At 46.2% G+C, this 21019-nt stretch overlaps 1 protein-coding gene across 3 annotated transcripts in view; it reads left to right on the top strand.

The window, feature by feature from the left end:
• The first annotated feature begins 1652 nt into the window (after window positions 1-1652).
• RHBDL2 (rhomboid like 2) overlaps window positions 1653-21019 on the top strand; it is a 41814-nt gene continuing 22447 nt past the window's right edge. For 2 of the 3 annotated variants that reach the window (XM_005665240.4, XM_084958252.1), the window contains exons 1-2: window positions 1653-1789; window positions 20643-20912. In XM_005665240.4, the coding sequence (XP_005665297.3) occupies window positions 20664-20912 (249 nt within the window). In that variant the 5' untranslated portion in view covers window positions 1653-1789; window positions 20643-20663. 3 annotated transcript variants of the gene reach the window in all.

Here is a 21019-nt window from a genome sequence, read left to right as displayed (position 1 = left end):
CTTTCCCCCAGCTGTTTGCCTCCCCTATGTGAGATAATAGAAAAAATATATATAAAGTTCTCTGCCCTTCATTTCTTGGCACAGAACTCCTAAAATTCTTGTAATTTCCTAGTGATAAGAACACTGGGAGCATCTTTTTGTTTGAGTACTTGTTCTTTGACTCTGTCCCTGACAGGGCTTTAAAAACCCTTGTAAATTCCTAAGTGATAAAAGCACTGAGGCATCTTTTGTTCTAATGAGGCCACTTGGCCTCTGAATAGGAACCAGTCACTAGAAAGACCAAGCCATGATTAGAAGATGGGGAGTTTCAGTCCTGCTCCTTCCACTCCTTTAGAGAGGATAGAGGGGCTGGAAATGGAGTTAATAACTGATCATGCCTATGTGAGGAAGCCTCCATAAAATCCCAATAGTAGAGGGTTCCAGAACATTCCATGTTGGTGAACACATGCACCTCAAGGTAGGGCGGTGAATCTCAACTCTACAGGGACATAAACTCCTGTGCTTGGGACTCTCCCAGACCTCCCCTTACATATCTCTTCATCTGTCTCTTTCATCATCATGTTTTAAAAATAAGCTGGTAAGTGTAAATAAGGGCTTTCCTGAGTCCATGAGCCACTCTAGCAAATTAAACCTGAGGAAGAGGAGTTCCCGTTGTGGTGCAGCAGAAATGAATCCCACTAGGGACCATGATGTTGCAGGTTCGATCCCTGGCCTTGCTCAGTGGGTTAAGGATCCGGTGTTGCCAAGAGCTGTGGTGTGGGTTGCAGATGAGGTTCAGATCCTGCATTGCTGTGGCTGTGGCTGTGGTGTAGGCCAGCAGCTGCAGCTCTGAATCAACCCCTAGCCTGGGAACCTCCATATTCTGTGGGTGCGGCTCTAAAATAGCAAAACAAAACAAAAACCCACAAAAAACTCTGTCAAAAACCTGAGGAAGAAAACATGGGAACTTCTGGTTTGTAGCTAAGTTAAACAGAGGTTGTGGTAACCTGGGGACCTACTACTTGCAACTGGCTTTTGAAGTAGGGAGCAGTCTTGTGAGATTGAGCCCTTCAGCCCTTCAGCCCTTCGATCAAGTTTAATTGTGGGACACCCAGCTGGTGGTGTAGAATTGCTTGGTGTGGGGAGAACCCACATGGCTGGTGTCAGAAGTTAGAATATGAGAGTAAAGGAAAAACAGGTGGGAAGACTAGGATTTTTCCTACACCCCCTCCCGCCATCCATTCTCTACCCAACTCTGCCTTGCTCTGCGCCTTGGGGCACTGATCCCTGCGCACTGCAGCAGTGAGCCCTCTTGAGTAGAGCCAGTGAAAGGAATCAGGAAATGGGAAGGTGGGAGAAGAAAGGAGGCTTCCAGCTGAGGTCTTCCTCCAGACAGCTGAGAACAGCGGGCAGGAGACCCAGGAGGGTAGGACTTTGCAGGAGGATTGGCCTTCAGGGCCAAGGCCAAGAAGAAAGAGCAAAGAGGTGGTCACAGGCGCACTGGCTCAGACCCAGGCAGGCAGAGCAGGCGACTCATTCATCCAGGGCCAGCCCAGGGCTGAGACTGCGGAGCTGGCTGGCCCGGCCCAGGCCCGGATCGGGCTGGGAGAGGATCTCCTTGGGCTCCCTCCCCTGGGGCTGGGCGGGCAGGCGGGGCGGGAACTTGTCCGGAGGATTTTAACTTGGGGAGGGGCCTAGGAGTGCCCGGCAGGGCAGGAACTCCGGGGCAGCTCAGGCAGCCCCTTGACCCAGGACGTCTGGAACTCAAGGAGCAGCCAGTTCTGCCTGGGACACCCTTTGGCCTCCCGAGGTAAGCGTGGGAGCCGGGAGCCGAGGGACCAGCCCTCCATGGGGAGCAGCCGGCAGAGCCCGAGGCCCCGAGCCAGCTGTGGGACACTCCCTTGGTAACCTCCTTCCGGAGCAGCTTTTAGGAGGCGCTGCTTGGGATTCTGTTACTTTCTTTTTTAAAATGTGGGGCCAGCAGGCAGGGGGCTGTCTTTGGCTCCCCCTCCACAGGGTCCAGGGCGCAGGGACCAGGTAACCCACTGCTCTTCCCAGCCCTGGTCAATCATTGGCCTTCCTTCTCTCCCTTCGTCCCATTCTCCCCAGGAACCTGCCCCCAACTCCTGCCCCCCAGTTTTTTTTTTTTTTTGGCCCTCCAGCTGAGCCATTCCTCCTGGGCTGCCTGATCTGTGTCCCTGGAGACCACAGCCCTGGCAGACAGTTTGGTTTCTTCCTGCAAGTCGAGTTTCCAGGGTTATGTGTTTTCTCCTTCCTGGTACCGGTGTCTGAGGGATTATGTTCACTTTTCATTTTCTATTGTTTGTTTGTTGGTTGAGAATGAGCCTGGATTATCTGAGTGGGGTTAGGGGTGGGACACACGATTTCCGTTCTTCCTGGGGATAAGAAAACCGAAATTTATTTCACAAAGGGGCAATAATTATCTGTAAGCTGGTGGACAGCGTGGCAGAGTGGAAACTCATTTCCGAGTCATGGAGACACTCGGATGCCTATCCCACCTCTTCCTGAGCCTGAGTTTCCTCATCTGTAAATGGTACTGTTATGAAGGTGACATGAGGTGACACATGACGAGCACCAAGCCGGGTGCTAGGCACACCGTGGAGCCTCAATAAACATCTGTGTTCTTCTCTTCTTTCACCCCCTTCCTGCCCCGCCCCTCTGAAACCGCTACCTTCCCGTCCATCCGCAGGTGGAGGTATGGGACCACCCTGGCCTTGAAGGCTCTTGGGTGGGCCTGTAAACGCTGAGCCAGGAGTGAAGGGGGAGGTGGTGAAGGGCCGGGGCTGAATGGGGAAAGAGCCTCCTACCAGTTGGAGGTGAGAACGAGGACTGGGCTGGGACCTCCAGTTGGAGGGAATGGAGGCTGTCCAGCTGTATTTTTTGTTTGTTCGTTTGTTTTTCGTCTTTTCTAGGGCTGCATCCATGGCATATGGAAGTTCCCAGGCTAGGGGTCTAATTGGAGCTGCAGCAACAACAACGCCAGATCCGAGCTGCATCTGTGAGCTACACCGCAGCTCGTGGCAACGCTGGATCCCTAATCCACTGAGCAAGGCCAGGGATTGAACCTGCAACCTCATGGTTCCTAGTTGGATTCGTTAACCACAGAGCCATGACGGGAACTCCTTGTCCAGCTGCATTTTTGAATTTGCATACTCACATCTAGCAAATGATGGGAACTACCAATTCCAAAAACCAGACTCTGCCTGGCCTCAAGCTACAGGCTTTTACATGCAGAATCTCATTTACTCACAACCCTGTTCAATTATTATTAGGCCCATTTTACAGATGAGGAAATGAAGATAGAAACAGATGAGGGCATGTGCCTAAGGTCACATGGTGAAAAAGTAGTGGGTGGATCCAGAATTCAAATCTAGGTCAGACTCCATGTGCTTTGTTCACCTCCTTGCTGTCCTTCAAGTTTCTCTGTATCTCTTTTGTATCTTTCGAACAAAAGGGCATCATCATTGCTCCCATCTCTGAGACATGGGCTTCTCACTTCCTGTGCATCTCCTGCTCTGGGCTGCTTCACCCAAGTGGGAAAGAGCACACTTCTGTCTTTTTTTTTAAGGGCCGCACCCGATGCATATGGAGATTACCAGGTCAGGGGTAGAATTGGAGCTACAGCTGCCAGCCTATGCCACAGCCACAGCAACACCAGATTGGAGCTGTGTCTGTGACCTACACCACAGCTCATGGCAATACCGTGTCCTCAATCCACCGAGCAGGGCCAGGGATCTGCATCCTCATGGATACTAGTCAGATTGATTTCCCTTGAGCCACGACGGGAACTCCAAGAGGGGCATTTAATTCTACTATATCTGCTTTGTTCGTCACTGTTCATCCCGTGCCTAGCACGGTGGCAGGCACAGGGTAGGTGTCCAATAAGGCTATACAGAGGAGGTGTTAAGACTTTAGCAGAACAAATTAGGGAGGTGAGATATTCTAGGAGAGGGAGATGCGTGTGAAAAGACCTAGTGGAGAGTGGGAGCTAGAATTTCTAGTGGCTCAGTGTGGCTGACACTAGTGGTTACCAATGGGGTGAGGTTGGGGGAGTGGCAAGGTGGGGGAGGATATCAAGGTTCAGACTACTATGTGTTCAATAAGGTACAAGGATCTATTGTACAGAACAGGGAATCTAGGCACTATTTTATAACCTGGAGTTCCCTGGTGGCCTGGTAGGTTAAGGACCTGGCATTGTCACTGCTGTGTGACCCCTGACTGGGGAACTTCCACATGCCGTGGGTGTGTGGCCACAAAAGTGGAGTATAATCTATAGAAATTTGAATCACTGTTGTACACCTCAAATATAATACTGTAAATCAATGTATACCTCAATAAAAAATTAATGACTTGGGAGTTCCTGTTGTGGCTCATTGGAAACAAATCTGACTAACATCCATGAGGATGAAGTTTCCATCCCTGGCCCCGCTCAGTGGGGTAAAGATTCGGCTTTGCTGTGAGCCGCGGTGTAGGTCGCAGAACTGCCTTGAATCCTGCATTGCTATGGCTGTGGTGTAGGCTGGCAGCTGTAGCTCCGATTCGACCCCTAGCCTGGGACCCTCCATATGCCTCAGGTGCGCCAAAAAAAAAAAAAAGACTTAAAGGCAACAAGGAAAAATAATGAAGGTAGATTCAGTTATAGACAGAAAATTATTCTGGTTTGGCTGATTGGGTTGACAGTGAGGACTTGTGACAACTGGATTATATCGTAAACATTTTCCATAAACTGAACAAACTAAATCTGTAGCTCCAAGGTTTGGAAGAAAATATATCTAAAGCATATCTCTAATAAAGACTATGCCAAAAAGTTCTGTCTTGGAATGAATTTTAATTTGTAAAAAGTAATTTCAGTTATTGACTTAAAAATGTGTGAGAGTCACACAGCTTTTCCAAAATTCTTGTGGGGATTCATGAACAACAAGTGTGACGATTACAGGTGTGTGGCGTCACTATGAGTGTGCCGTATGGTGGGGACGAGAATCCTGACAGGTGAGGTGAAGTGGCATGCTGGGAGGTAAGCAGGGCAGAACTGGAGCATGAACCGGGGTTTTCTTTATTTTTTTTAATTAAAATTTTTTTTAATTTTCAGATTTTTTAAATGATGTTTATATTTTCCACAGAGGGTAGTTACACATTTGAAAATTAAGCTTATAGTTTGCGATTCATTTATTCTGCTAATTGAGTTACTATGTAGCTGCCAAATTAAGCTAGAAAGCTACCATTATTGGTGCTCCCGCTGTGGCTCAAGGGCATCAGTGGTGTCTTGGGAGCCACTGGGTGGCAGGCTCCATACCCCGCCCAGCACAGTGGGTTAGGGATCCTGGGGCCCAAAAATGGCCAAAAAAGAAAAAAAAGCAATGTCATGAAATCGCTGGCCTGCAGAGGACATCACAGAAAATCTTAATGAAATCAGAAGCTTTTTTTTTCTCCCAGATAAAATTTGGTGAATTGCCAGAGCAGGGTTCATCTTATCTAAGAAGACCTAATGCCGTGGTTTTTACTCCTGCTGTTCTTAGTCTTCTTTTTTTTTTTTTTTTTTTTTTTTTTTTTTTTTTTTTTGTCTTTTTTTTGGTCTTTTTGTCCTTTGTTGTTGTTGTTGCTATTTCTTGGGCCGCTCCTGCGGCATATGGAGTTTCCCAGGCTAGGGGTTGAATCGGAGCTGTAGCCACCGGCCTACGCCAGAGCCACAGCAACGCGGGATCCGAGCCGCGTCTGCAACCTACACCACAGCTCACGGTAACGCCGGATCGTCAACCCACTAAGCAAGGGCAGGGACCGAACCCGCAACCTCATGGTTCCTAGTCGGATTCGTTAACCACTGCGCCACGACGGGAACTCCTGTTCTTAGTCTTCTTATTTAGCATGGCCCATGTCCTAGGTCTCAGATAAAAACGCTCCAATTTAGCTGCTGCATTATGTGATGCATGGCATCGTTTACAATTTCTCTTATGTGATGGCATTTAATGATTGGTTTAGAAAAAATCAGCATGACATGAAACATGCAACATCTACTTTGGACAACATACCTACATTAGAGTAAATTAGTAAAATGGTCACAAAACAGATCAGGGCTCTCTGCAGTAATGTCATTGCAATTACTCCATCCTTCCTCCTTCCTTCCTTATTCCACTCATTGGTGGTTTATTCAGCAAATACCTAATAAGCACTTTTTTTTGTTGTTGTTGTTCATTTTAGGGCAGCACCTGCAGCATATGGAAATTCTCAGGCAAGGGCTCATATTAGTCAGGTTCCTTACCACTGAGCCATGACGGGAACTCCCAATAAGCCCCTTTAGATGGAGTAAAAAGCGTTTCTTACTTTCCTGGAGCTTATATTCTAATGGGAAGAGGCAGATGACAAATAAATAAACTAGATAATTTTAGATAGTGGTAAGCACCGAAAGTGAGAAAGCAGGGGGATGTGATAGCGTATATGGGATGGGCCAAGGCTGGGCCACCACCTTGGAGAGGCCAGAAAAGGCTTCACGCACAGTTTGTTATGAAGGAGCTAGCCCTGAGTGTCTGTTTTGGGGTTTGGGGTGGGGGGGTGGAGGAGAAAGTGTTAGGCAGAGAGAACAGCAGGTGCAAAGACCCCAAGGCAGGAGAGAGCTTGGTGTGTGCCTCAGAAAGAAGGCTCCGGGGTGTCCCCTGGAGATATTACAGGAAAGTGGTAGAAGGCTACAAAGAGGCAGGAGCTAGGGCATGCAGGACTTATCAGTCATTGCAAGGATCCTGTATTTATCCTGAAGACAATGGGAAGTCATTGGAGGACTATATATATTTTTAGGGCCGCACTTGTGACATATGAGGTTCCCAGGCTAGGGGTCGAATTGGAGCTGTAGCTGCTGGTCTATGCCACAGCCCCAGCAACTACACCACAGCTCACAGCAATGCCAGATCCTTAACCCACTGCGTGAGGCCAGGGATGGAACCTGCATGCTCGTGAATACTAGTTGGGTTTGTTAACCACTGAGTCGCAACAGGAACTCCTCACTGAAGGATTCTTAAGCAGAGAGTTGATGTACTCAGACGCATGGCTGTGTTTTGTTTTGTACTGGAGGCGGGGCAGGAATGGAAAGAGAGATGGAGACTAACTGGGAGGCTGTTTCAGGTGAGACATCTGCAGTCTGCTCTGCTGAGGGCCGTGAAGATGAACAATGTCACCCAAAATGCAGAATGGTCTGGGACGTCATGTTTTCTTCTAGTTCTCATGAGGTGTGGCGGTAGCTGTTGCTGTGTGAAAAATCACTATAGAATGCGGTAGTTCACAACAGCAACCTTGTTATTTTGCCATGATTCTGTGGGTCTGCAATTTGGGTTCAGCTGAGCAGTTCTGCCGAGTGTGGTGTCAGCTGGGGTCATTCCCTTGGCTGTGTCCAGTTGGTGGATGAGTTGGGCTGGAGGGGCCGAGAAGGCTTCACTCACAGGTCTGGCACCTTGGTGCTCTTCTACGAGGCCTCTCTCCCCGTAAGAGAAGCTTGGGCTTCCTCAGCACATGGTGGCCTCAGAGTAGGTCAACCTTCTTGGTTGGTGTCAGACATCAAAGAGGGAGCATTCCAAGAGGAACAAAAGTGGGGCTGCCTGGGAGGCACCCAATACTACTTCTGCTGTGTTGAAGGGCTGGCCCAGATTCAAAGAGAGGGAAACAAACTCACCTTTTAGTGGAGGAATGGCGGGTAATATGCTCTGTCTTTAATTGACCACACTGGGGTTCTGGAAACTGAATGACCACAACTGCCTTGATGATGCTGACCCATTTCTAAATCTAAACCACAGTTCATTTAACCCCCCTCACCTGCGGTTTTGCTTTCCCTCATTTCAGTTACCCGAGGTCAACCTTGGTCTGAAAACGTTAAATGGAAAATTCCAGTAATGAACAATTCATAAGTTTTAAATTGTGTACTGTTCTGAGTAGCATGATGGAATCTTGAGCTGTCCAGCTTTGTCCCTCCCAGAGCTGTGAATCATCTCTTTGTCCGATGTATCCTGCCTGATCTCCCAGGAGCAGACTCAGTTATCAGTCTCAGTATCTCAGTGCTTGTGATCAAGTCATCCTTATTTTGCTCCATAATGGCCCCAAAGCACAAGAATAGTGGTGCTGGCGGTTCAGATATACCACTGAGAAGCTGTAATGGGCTTCTAGTACGTGAAAATGGGAACACGCTTGACTTAATAAGGAAAGGAAAAAAAAATTTGTATGTTAAGGTTGTTAAGATCTACAGTAAGGACAAATCTACCTGTGAAAATGTGAAGCAGGAACAAGAAATTGGTGCTAGTTTTGCTGTCACACCTTGAACTGCCAAAGTTAGAGTCAGTGCACGGTGTTTAGTCAGTGCCTGGTGTTTAGTTATTGCATTTGTACAACAAAAGACATTTTGAGAGAGAGTGAGAGACTCTGTTCACAGAATTTTTATTTTATTTTATTTTATTTTATTGCTTTGCGTTTTAGGGCCACACCCACAGCATATGGAGGTTCCCAGGCTAGGGGTCTAATCAGAGCTACAGCTGCCAGCCTACACCACAGCCACAGCAAAGCGGGATCAAGCCACATCGGCAACCTACACCATAGCTTACAGCAACACCAGATCCTTAATCCACTGAGCAAGGCTAGGGATTGAACCTGCAACCTCATAGTTAATAGTCAGATTCATTTCCGCTGAGCCACAATGGGAATTCCTTATTACAGTATATTTAAATTATTCTATTTTATTATTAGTTTTTGTTGTTAGTGTCTTACTGTGCCTAACTTATAAATTAAACTTTATTTTTTCTTTCTGCTTTTGGCCACACTCTCGATATTTGGAAATTCCCTGGCCTGGGACTGAATCCGAGCCATATCTGTGGAAGCTGCGCAAAGCCAGATAGATCCTTAACCCACTGTGCTGGGCTGGGAATCGAACTGGCAATACCACAGAGATGAGCCGTATCATTAGCCCACTATGGCGGAGCAGGAACTCCTATAAATTAAACTTTATCATAGATATGTACGTATAGGAAAAATGTAGTGTATATATAGCATTTGGTGCTCTCTGCAGTTTCAGGAATCCACTGGGGCACTTGGAACATATCCCCTGGGGTTGGGGGGGAGCGCCTATATATATAGTGTTGGAACAGTTTATAGGTCTTTATTCCCCACTGGATAGGGAGGGCCTGGGGAACAGGAAATAGCTTTGCTTTTGTTTTGTTTTGTTTTTTGCATGCGTGCATGTGTGTTTCCAGAGCCTAACATATATAAGACATTCAGGGCATGCTTGTCCAATGACTATGCACATCACATCAGAATTCATTGGTTATTGGAGTTCCCATCATGGCTCACTGGTTAATAAACCTGACTAGTATCCACAAGGACGCCAGTTTGTCTTTTCTAGGGCCGCACCTGTGGCATATGGAGGTTCCCAGGCTAGGGATCTAATAGGAGCTGTAGCTGCCGGCCACAGCCACAGCCATAGCAATGTGGGGTCCGAGCCTTGTCTGCGACCTACACCACAGCTCACGGCAACGCCGGATCCTTAACCCATTGATCAAGGCCAGGGATCGAACCCTCAACCTCATGGTTCCCAGTCAGGTTCATCAACCACTGAGCCACGAAGGGAACTCTTTTTTGTTGTTTTTTTTGTTTTTTGTTTCATTTTTTAATGAGAGTTGCAATATTTGTTCAGGTTCTTTCTTTCTTTTGTATTTTTTTTTCTTTTTTGCCACACAGGCAGTATGTGGGAATTCCTGGGCCAGGGATCGAAGTTATACCACACAGCAGCAACCAGAGCCATACCCGTGAGACTGCAGGAGCCATCAGAGAACCCACTAGGCCATCAGAGAACTCCCACAACGCTGTTTTACAGTCTCCTCAGATAATCCTGAAGTGTACCCAGGGTTGAGAACCACTTTCTTAGTGTTAGAACCTGCCATCCTGGAGTTCTCATTGTGTTGCAGTGGTTAACGAATCCGACTAGGAACCATGAGGTTGCAGGTTTGATCCCTGGCCTTGCTCAGTGGGTTAAGGATCCAGCGTTGCCGTGAACTGTGGTGCAGGTTGCAGACTCAGCTCGGATCCCGAGTTGCTGTGGCTCTGGCGTAGGCTGGTGACTACAACTCCAATTCGACCCCTAGCCTGGGAACCTCCATATGTCGTGGGAAGCGGCCCTCGAAAAGGCAAAAAGATAAAAAGACAAAAAAAAAAAAAAAAAAAAAAGAACCCGCCATCCTCACCTGACTTCTCCAGATGATTTAGGTGCAAGTGGTCTATGACAGGGTGACCGGCTGTCCTCGGTTTGTCCAGAACTGTCCTGATTTTAGCACCTTAAGTCCCATACCCCAAGAAATCCCTAGTCCCATGCAAATCAGCACAGTTGGTCATTATCAATGGACCATTATTTAAGAAACATTGTAGAGGAGGCAGTGAAAGCCATTTTGGAAAGTACCAACAACTATCTAATGAAAGCAATGATTCTGCCTTCTTACTTAAGGGACTGAAATGCTATCAAACAGAGCCAACTTGGGAGTTCCTGTTGTGACTCAGTGGTTAACAAACCCGACTAGCATCCATGAGGACACGGTTTGATCCCTCAGTGGGTCAAGGATCCAGCGTTGCCCTGAGTTGTGGTGTAGGTCACAGACGTGGCCGGATCTGGTGTTGCTGTGGCTATGGTGTAGGTCAGCGGCTATAGCTTCTGATTCAGCCCCTCACCTGGGAACTTCCATATGCTGCGGGTGTGGGCCCTAAAAAAAAAGACAAAAACAAACAAACAAAAAACAACAGAGCCAACTCCTTGAGTTAAGGAGAGTCAGAATTTTCCTTAGTCCTGTGCTCTGATGTGCTTGGTCTATTAACCTAGGTAGTGTGGCTGTCTTTGGGAGTTCTTCCAGACCCTTCCTTGGTGTGCATGAGGCAGCTTTGAAAGCCCAACTACAGAGTTCCCTGGTAGCATAGCAGGTTAAGGATCCAACATTGTTACTGCAGTGGCTTGGGTCACTGCTGTGATGCTTGTTCAATCCCTGGCCTGGGAACTTTTACATGCTGTGGGTGCAGCCAAAAAAAAAAAAAAAAAAGGTGAGGGGAGTTCCTGTTGTGGCTCAGAGGGTTAAGAACCCAACATAGTGTCCGTGGGGATGTGGGTTTGATCCCCGGCCTTGCTCAGTGGGTTAAGGATCTGGCGTGGCTGTGAACTGTGGTGTAGGTTGCAGACGTGGCTCGGATCTGGCATTGCTGTGGCTGTGAGGTAGGCCTGCAGCAGCAGCTCCAGTTCAACTCCTAGCCTGGGAACTTCCATATGCTATAGGTGTGGCCTTAAAAAGAAAAAAAAAAAAGAACAAAAGCTAAACCCACCACTCAAGGACGATGTGTTGAGGAGGATGGTATGAGACACAGAAGTTTTTGTGTCTCTACACCAGTGTGTATTTTTATTACTATTTATTATTACTACTATTCATATTACAGTAGAGTACAAAAATATATATTATATATAATATCTTAAAAAGCTCCATGGAGAGTCAATATGGTATAGTCGATTGGCCCAGGATCTGGCCTCAGAAGATGGGGCTGTGCTCTGGCTTTGCTGTGAGTAGGTATGTACCCATGGGTGCCTCTTTTTGCCTGAATCATTCATCTATAAAATGGGAATAAAAGTGGTATCTTCTTCACATGGCAGCTGGGAGGAGTCATCAAAATAATACAAGTGAAAGTGATTCTGTAGACTGAGCAGGGGCTATAATGCTTGTCTTCGGATGGGAGAGATACAAAGAAATTATTTCCCTGAGAGGACTTGTACATGACCAAGGCCCTGGTCCCCCCACCCCGAAGCACAGCCACAGTTGTGGGATTTCCAGGAAGAAGCTTTTAACACAGAGTGGGCATGCAGGCACCTCCGGAAGCAGTGTCTCCACTGTGGTTGCCTTCATGATTGAGGGCAAGTGTGCTTTGCTTTAGAAAGAAGGAAAACTTTGGGGAAAATGAATTTGCAAAGGCATTTTTTTTTTTTGTCGTCATTTTGTTTTAAAATCTTTTGCCTATTTATTTCAAGTGTATTCTCAGAGATGTAGCAAAAAGAAAACCACCACCACCATCAACCGTAAATTTGAAAAGCTGGTTCTTAATTTCTGTAGCTAAAAAAGCCCTCTTTCAGGCTATAACCACAGAGAGACTGCTGCAGTCCCCTGGAATGGGGCATAATGATGGTTTGCAGTGTGATGAAGGAGGCTATTAGTCTCTGTGGCCCAGAAGCCCAATCCGTGGCCTCTCCAATTACTCCAGTTGCCTAGCAACACCACCAAAATCCTCCCCACCAGGCCCAGCTGGGCAGCAATTGGGTACACCCAGCTCAGCCTGCCGCCCAGCCTCCTGGGCACCCTGGCCACATCAAGGCTGGCCTCAGCCTCTGCAAGGGCCCGCCTGGTACCAATGAATGGGTGGGGCCAGCTGTTAAAAAAAAAACAATTCAGATATTTGAAACCTACTTGTTGCAATGCAGCTAGGAAAGCAGCACAAGCTAATGATTGAAAAGCTCTTCTGCCAAAGAAGGGTTGCCCTGAGGTTGGTGGCATTGGCAGTTCTCTCCTGGTGAGATGAAGAAGCGAAGGTGAGCCTGACTTAGTCCTGGGGTTTTCAGAGAAGCAAATCCTTTTCCTTCCCTCTTTGCCTGTCTCCCTCTTGACTCCCTGTGGCAGCAGTGGGAGAGGTGGGGATTCCTGGACCCACCCTTAGGGCTGGAGACCTGCCAGTTCTTCTATAGCTCCCATCTGGGGACTTCCAGGGTCTAGTCTGGGTCTGTTTGGGAGCTGGGGGAAGAGGAGGGAGGTTAAGGAAGAGGGAAGGATAGGATGAAAATAACCAAAATAAATATGCACACTTCCTGAGCCTTGTTACGTAGAGATCACAGGCATAGAAATAACACAGGGCCTTTGGAGTCAGACACCTCCAAAGACTCCTGTTCCAGCCTTCTCCTCACCAGCTGTATGACCTTGAGAAAGTTACGCTGGAAGCCTGAGCTTCCTTATCCAAAAAGTGGGGATGTTATTACTCCACCTTACAAGTTGTTGCAAGAGGCAATGAAGAGAATGCTCATAAAGGAGTTTGGCTAGAACCTGGCACACAGTGAGTGCTCACTATTATGGCAACTTGTATAATTTCACTTGATTCGTACAATAATTCTGTAAGATATATATATTTTTGTCTTTTCTAGGGCCACACCCTTGGTATATGGAGGTTCCCAGGGTAGGGGTCTAATCAGAGCTGTATCCACCAGCCTACGATAGAGCCACAACAACGTGTGATCCGAGCTGCATCTGCGACCTACACCACAGCTCACGGCAATGCTGGATCCTTAACCCACTGAGCGAGGGCAGGGATCGAACTGGCAACCTCATGATTCCTAGTCGGATTCGTTAACCACTGAGCCGTGATGGGAACTCCTAATTCTGTAAGATATTGAGGGGAGTAGAACTGGGGTCTTCACAGTGCCAAGCACAGGGAATGGTGCTCCTCAAAGAATGGTGACAAGCCTGTTTGTTACCACTACAGCTTGGGGGCTCTGCAGGTCTCCTCTGACATCTCAGTGATGGGAGAATGATCAGGGCAGGAGGGTGCAGAAGAAAAGGCTGGGGAGGGTTTTTTTTAAGAGGCAAATGACAGTTCTGGGTAAAGGAGCATAGCCCTGCCCTTTCTAGTGCTTGGTCAACACACTAGCTCCATGATTCATTACACAGGCAATGCTTATAGCAGGAAGAGTCAGAAGTAGGACAGTTCTTGCCACTCTTCCTTTTCTTAAGAAGAGTTGCAAACCATGAAGGGAAGGTCTTTGGATCTTAGTGTGCAGATGGAACATCTCCATTTTTAAGCAGAAGGCTATGGGTCTTTTCTACTCTTACAACATTTTTTTTTTTTTTTTTTTTTTTTGCTTTTTAGGGCCGCACCCACAGCATATGGAAGTTCCCAGGCCAGGGGTCAAGTCGGAGCTGCAGCTGCCGGCCTACGCCACAGCCACAGCAACGTGGGATCCGAGCCATGTCTGTGACCTACACCACAGCTCACGGCAACACCGGATCCTTAACCCACTGAGCAAGACCAGGGATCGAACCTGCAAGCTCATGGTTTCTAGTCAGATTCGTTTCCGCTGCGCCACGACAGGAACTCCATCTTCCAACATTCTTTATAACAATCTACTCCAGTTTTTCCCTAAGAGGAGGATGAGAACATTTCAGAGCGGTGCCACTCAGTTTTGATCTGAATGTGTGTGTGTGTGTGTGTGTGTGTGTGTGTGTGCGTGCGCCCGCGCGCGCGCATGATTTCAACGAAATGCTGGCAGCCACTTGCTGCAGATATGAGGAGGAGGTGAAACAGAACATCAAATCAAGTCAACATGAAAGCTAGCTCAAGAAACCTGCATGATCTTTGCTTAATGAACAAGAAAGTAGTCAGTACAGCAAATAATTTCACTCAGTGAGTAATACTGATGAGAGTGATCATGTAAATAATTTGATAGCTGTGGGTGTTTTTATATCTCTGTGAGACTGTAGTGTGTTGTAACCATTGCTGGCTTGTTTTGAGGCTCTTGCTCTATCTAACTGGGCCTCTGAAAATTCTGGTAATCTAAAGTGTGCTTTCAGATACTCTATCCCAACTTTGACCTGTAGAACCCATGGAGTATATGGGCCGCACCCGCACAATTAATGACTTGACTTTAGATTAGACTTGCTTTGTGAAGCCTTAGGGAGGGAAACCTTGGATCCAGGAGTGGAAGTGTTGGTGAGCAGATTTCAACACAGTGTAAGGACGAACTACCTAAGAAGTAGAACTACCAGAAAATGCAACAACTTGATTCAAATTCATTCAGGTTCTTTGCAATTTTTCATGACTGTAAATAGTTCTGCATTTAACATCTCTGAAACACAACCTGGAGTACTGGCTCAAGTACATTTGTAGCATAGATTTCTAGAAGTAGAATGGTTCTGTTGGAGTTCCTATTGTGGCTCAGTAGTAATGAACCAGACTAGTATCCATGAGGACTCAGGTTTGATCCCTGGCCTTGCTCAGGGGGTTAAGGATCCTGAGTTGCTTCAAGCTGCAGTGTAGGTCACAGGCTTGGATCCAGAATGGCTGTGGCGTAGGCCAGCAGCTGTAGCTCCAATTGGATCCCTAGACTGGGAGCCTCCATATGCCGTGTGCCACTGGTGTGGCCCTAAAAGACAAAAAAAAAAAAAAAAAAAGAAAAAAGAAAAAAAAAGTTCTGTTGAAAGGTATATGCCTTTCATATTTTATAGATACTGAGCAATTGTCTTCCAAGAAGCATGCATCAGTTTACATGAACTCATAAACTGCACCCACTTCCACGCAGTTGGAATTTTATTGTTGTCAATCTGATCAGTAACGAGTTCATCACTCCAAAGCGGTGAATTGAGCTCAGGAATTCAGGTGTGGGAGCAGAAGAGAAACAGGGGTGGGAGGGACGGGGAACGTCACCGGAGAAGCAGCACTGTGAGCATCAAACACCAGACGTCGGAAGTGAGATGAATCAGAGGGAGGCTTCAGTCCTGAAGGAACAGGCACACGGAAGGATACGGAAGTCAGATTGTGATTGTGTTTGACAGAGAAGAGAGGTAAAAACAAAATGCCAAAATCACTACCAACACGTTAACCTGTTTCTAGAATCTACAGTAATCACATTCCTTTACTGCACACGACAGGGTGGGGTGGCCGAAACTGTCAACCGGTGCAGGATAGAAACTCGGAGACAGAGTTTTGGGCGAAGGAGAAAAAAATTGCTTCATTGATTTGCCAGGCAAAGAAAGTCACAGCAGTTTCATGCCCTAAAGACTGTGCCTTCCTTTTGGAGAAATTAGAAGAAGGTGGTTCTATAGTTTGGGAGTGAAAAACGGCCACAGATAAGGATCTGGGTAAATGCAAGCTTTCATTCTTCTTCGAAGTTGTTGTTTAGTGGCTCCGGGACTGGTTCTGGTGGTCCTCCTCTCTGGCTTTCATTTCTTGGGTGTTTTAGGTCTGCAGAAAATCTCAAAGACATTGTTATGTATATTCCTTAAAGAGGAACCAGGACTCTGCCCCTAGGCTGCACCAGAGTTTCTTGACTGCTCCTCCCCTGTCTCTGTATCCCCTCCCTTCCCTGATTAGCAACTGTTTGAACCTGTCCTTTGGAACTCGGGGAAGTTGGTGGAGGCTGAAGCTTAATCCCTAAAAACAAGAAATGGGGAACACAGACAAGCTTGTGTGCCCTGGATCCCCGCAGGGTCCTGCTTGGTTTCACCGGGGAAGAAAGCAGACACCCATGAGTCTTGGCTAAACTGGATAGGTCCAAATCCTTTGCAGCACAGGAAATATATTTTCTTAAAATATGTAAAATGATGGGCTTGAAGTTGTAAAATTTCTGGAAATTTTGAAATTTGAAAAAAAAGAGAAAAATTAAGGGGAAATGTAATTCTTGTTTTTCTAGCTTCTTTTATAGATAGAAAGTTGCGTTATTTTTATTTTTTATTTTTTTTGGTCTTTTTGCCATTTCTTGGGCCACTCCCGCGGCATATGGAGGTTCCCAGGCTAGGGGTCTAATCGGAGCTGTAGCTGCCGGCCTACAACCAGGGCCACAGCAACATGGGATCTGAGCCGCGTCTGCGACCTACACCACAGCCCATGGCAACGCTGGATCCTCAACCCACTGAGCAAGGCCAGGGATTGAACCAGCAACCTCATGGTTCCTAGTTGGATTCATTAACCACTGAGCGACGACGGGAACTCCAGAAAGTTGCGTTATTTAACAAGGTGGAATTTTATTTGCTTGTGAAAGTATCATATTTGGGGATATTGACACAATGTTAATAACTCCTAATTGAACGTATTTTTATTTCATTATTTATCTTTTTTTGGCTGCGCCTATGTCATGCAAAAGTTTTCAGGCCAGGGATTGAATCTGTACCACAGTAGCAACCTAAGTCACTGCAGGGACAGCACTCGATCCTTAACCCACTGTACCACAAGGGAACTCCTAACTGAACTTTTTATCCTTTTTTTTTTTTTTTTTCTTTTTAGGGCCACACCAACAGCATATGGAAGTTTCCAGGCTAGGGGTTGAACTGGAGCTGCAGCTGCCAGCCTATGCCACAGCCACAGCAATGCCAGATCTGAGCTGAAACTGCAAACTATGTCACAGCTTGTGGCCACACAGGATCCTTAACCCACTGAGCGAGGCCAGAGATTGAACCTGAGTCCTCATGGATACTACCTGGGTTTGTTACTGCTGAGTCACAACGGGAACTCCTAAACTTATTCTTTCTTTTTTTTTTTTTTTTGCTTTTTAGGGCCGCACTTGCAGCATATGGAAGTTCCCAGGCTAGGAGTCTAATCTGAGTTACAACTGCTGGTCTATACCACAGCCACAGCAATGCCGGATCCAAGCTGCGTCTGTGACCTACACCATAGCTCATGGCAACAGCAGATCCTTTTCCCATTGAGCAAGGCCAGGGGTTGAACCTGCAACCTCACAGTTCCTAGTCATATTCGTTAACCACTGTGCCACGATGGGAACTCCTTATTTATCTTATAATTAGAAGTTTTCACCTTTGGACTGCTTTTATCTAATTTCCCCTCCCACTCACACCTTTGGAAGCCACAATTCTGATTTCTTTTTCTATGAGTTTGTTTGTTGTTTTTGAAGCATAATTGTTCCCGGTACATAGCAAAGTGATTCAAAATGACCACCATTTGTCACCATACAAAAGTTATTATGTAATTGTTGACTGTATTTCCCATGTTGTATGTTTCATACCTGTGACTCATTTTGTAACTGAAAGTTTGCAACTCTTGATCTCCCTCTCCTTTTTCTCTTCCCCCCTACTCCCTTCCCCTCTGACAGCTATTGCTTTTGTTTATTCTGTTTTCTGTATCTATGCTGTTTGTGTTTGGTTGTGTTTATTTATTTGTTTTGTTTTTTAGGTTCTACATATAAGTGAATTCAAACAGTATTTGTCATTGTCTCTCTGACTTACTTCTCTTAGCATAATACCCTCTAGGTTCATCCATGTTGTTGCAAATGGTAAGATTTCATTCTTTTTCCTGACTAAGTAATATTCCATCTCTCTCTCTCTCTCTCTCTCTCTCTCTCTCTCTGTCTCTCTCACACACCCACACACCACATCTTCTTTATCCATTCATCTATCAATGGGCCCTTAGGTTGCTTCCATATCTTTAGATAAATACCCAGAGGTGGAATTTCTGGATCATATAGTAGTACTATTTTTAATTTTTTTGAGGAATCGCCAAATTGTTTTCCATAGTGGCTGCATCAATTTACAATCCCACCACCAACAGTGCAAGAAGGCTCTCTTTTTCTTCATATTCTCACCAACACTTGTAATTTTTTATCTTTTTTTTTTTTTTTTTTTTTTTTGGCTTTTTAGGGCCACACCTGCAGTATATAGAGGTTCCCAGGCAAGGGGTCAAACCGGAACTACAGCTGCTGGCCCACACCACAGCCACAGCAACGCCAGATCTGAGCCACGTCCACGACCTATACCACAGCTCATAGCAATGCTGGATCCTTAACCCACTGATTGAGGCCAGGGAGCAAACCTGCAATCTCATGGTTACTAGTCGAATTTGTTTCTGCTGTGCCGCAATGGGAGCTATTTGTTGTCTTTTTGACAATAAAACCATTTTGACAGGTTTGAAGTGATTCTTGCTGTGGTTCTGATTTGCATTTCCTCGATGATTAGAGATGTTGAGCATCTTTATGGCCTGTTAACCATCTGTATGTCTTCTTTGGAAAAATGTCTATTCAGGTCCTCTTCGCATTTTCCAGTTGGGTTGTATTTTTTTTGAAGTTGCGTTTTATAAGTCCTTTGTATATTTTGGATATTAACCTCTTGTCAGATATATCATTTGCCAGTATCTTCTCCCATACAGTAGGTAGCCTTTTCCTCTTGTTGATAGTTTTATTTGCTGTGTAAAAGCTTTTCAGTTTGATATAGTCCCATTGGTTTATCTTTGCTGTTATTTCCCTTGCCTAAGGAGACATATTTAAAAAAATATTGCTAAGTCTGATGTTTAAGAGCAGACTATATGTGTTTTGTTCTAGAATTTTTATGGTTTCAAGTCTTCCATTTCAGCTTTTAATCCATTTTGAGTTTATTTTTTGTGCAAGGTGTCAGAGAATAGCCAGTCTGATTCTTTACATGTAGCTGTCCAGTTTCCCCAACACTATTTATTTATTATTTATTTATTTCATAAGTTTTATTGGAGTATGGTTGACTTACAAGGTTGTGTTAATTTCTGGTGAATAACACAGTAAATCAGTTATACGTATACATATATTCATTCCTTTTCAGATTCTTTTCCCATATAGGTTATTACACAGTATAGTGTAGGTTGCTCTGTGCTATATAGTATGTCCTTATTTATTTTTTTTTTTTTTGTCTTTTTGCCTTTTCTAGGGCCACTCCCACGGCATATGGAGGTTCCCAGGCTAGAGGTCTAATTGGAGCTGCAGTTGCTGGCCTGTGCCACAGCCACGGCAATGTGGGATCCAGCCACATCTTCGTCCTACACCACAGCTCATGGCAACGCCAGATCCTTAACCCACTGATCAAGGCCAGGGATCGAACCCGCAACCTCATGGTTCCTAGTTGGATTCGTTAACCACTGAGCCACGACGGGGGCTCCCAGGAATGGCCTTCTTAACTCAAGTATGCAACAGAATGGGCAGTGGTGGCATTTTTGATAGGACACTGATAATTTAAAAAGAGAAGATGTGGGTTTAAAAATTTTTTGAGGAGTTCCCGTCGTGGCGCGGTGGTTAATGAATCTGACTAGGAACCATGAGGTTGAGGGTTCGGTCCCTGCCCTTGCTCAGTGGGTTAAGGATCCGGCGTTGCCATGAGCTGTGGTGTAGGTTGCAGATGCGGCTTGGATCCCGCGTTGCTGTGGCTCTGGCGTAGGCTGGCAGCTACAGCTCCGATTGGACCCCTAGCCTGGGAACCTCCATATGCCGCGAGCGGCCCAAGAAATGGCAAACAGACCAAAAAAAAAAAAAAAAATTTTTTTTTTTGAGAGGGGAATGGCAGGCTAATTCTTTATCCTATAATGGGGCCCCCAGTGTTGTACTTGATACACAGGAGATACTCATAAATAATTTTTGATTCTGAATCAGAAACCAGAGACGCACATTTGGCTTGGGAGTAGAAGCAAGATGAAACTAAGAGGGAAAAGTAGACTATTCACTGAAGTTAGACCAAACTGAATTCAGTTAGGCAGTGTATGCATGGCTTGGGCTCTGATATGCCTTAACTCACTGCTGACCTATTTCTCGAGAGTCAGTGGCAGAGGGGAGGGAACAGGTATATGAGGTACAGTTGCCATTCCAAAATTCCAGTCCTTCCCTTGAGTGGTGACAGCAGGGATCCAGAAGTGACTCCTGGGGAGTCCTTTCCCTCAACTGGAGAGACCCTAGCACTTTTTCACAATTACACGCTGATGACGCAGGTATGGATATTGTATGTATTGGGCACCAGATCCTCAGCAGCCCTCTATTAACTCCCAGGAAAGGCACTGGAAACCAGTAGATCCTTGGAGATCCTTAGAGCCCAGGAAAGAGCCATGTTCTGAAGACCGTAGGGTCATCTGTTTTTCCCTGACATTCACGTCCCTTTTAGGCAGAGGGAGGACCCAGGACGATGGCTGCTGCTCATGATGTGGAGATAGAGGAGGATATGAATCTGAATATGGATAGAGAGCTGAAAGACGAGCTGGAAGAAGAGAAGAGAATGAGAGAGGACAGGGCAGGTAAAGAGCCCTTCAAGCATAACAAGGTCCACAGGATCGTCTCAAAATGGATGCTTCCTGAACCCGTGCGAGGAACGTACCTGGAAAGAGCTAACTGCCTCCCGCCCCCTGTGTTCATCATCTCCATCAGCCTCGCCGAGGTAAACACACAGGGTGGTGGGCACTGGTGAAAGGGCCCCGGGGGGCTGCAAACAGGCTGGGGCTTCAGATTAGATCTAGATAAGAGACTGGAAAACATATAAGAAGA

The sequence above is a fragment of the Sus scrofa genome, chromosome 6 (genome assembly GCF_054392235.1).
Source record: "Sus scrofa isolate SSC_HxYL_T2T_F1_AM1 chromosome 6, Sscrofa_HxYL_maternal_Yorkshire_Landrace_v2.0, whole genome shotgun sequence".
In the NCBI taxonomy this organism is placed as follows: domain Eukaryota; kingdom Metazoa; phylum Chordata; class Mammalia; order Artiodactyla; family Suidae; genus Sus; species Sus scrofa.
This window is presented reverse-complemented; position numbering and strand designations above follow the sequence as displayed.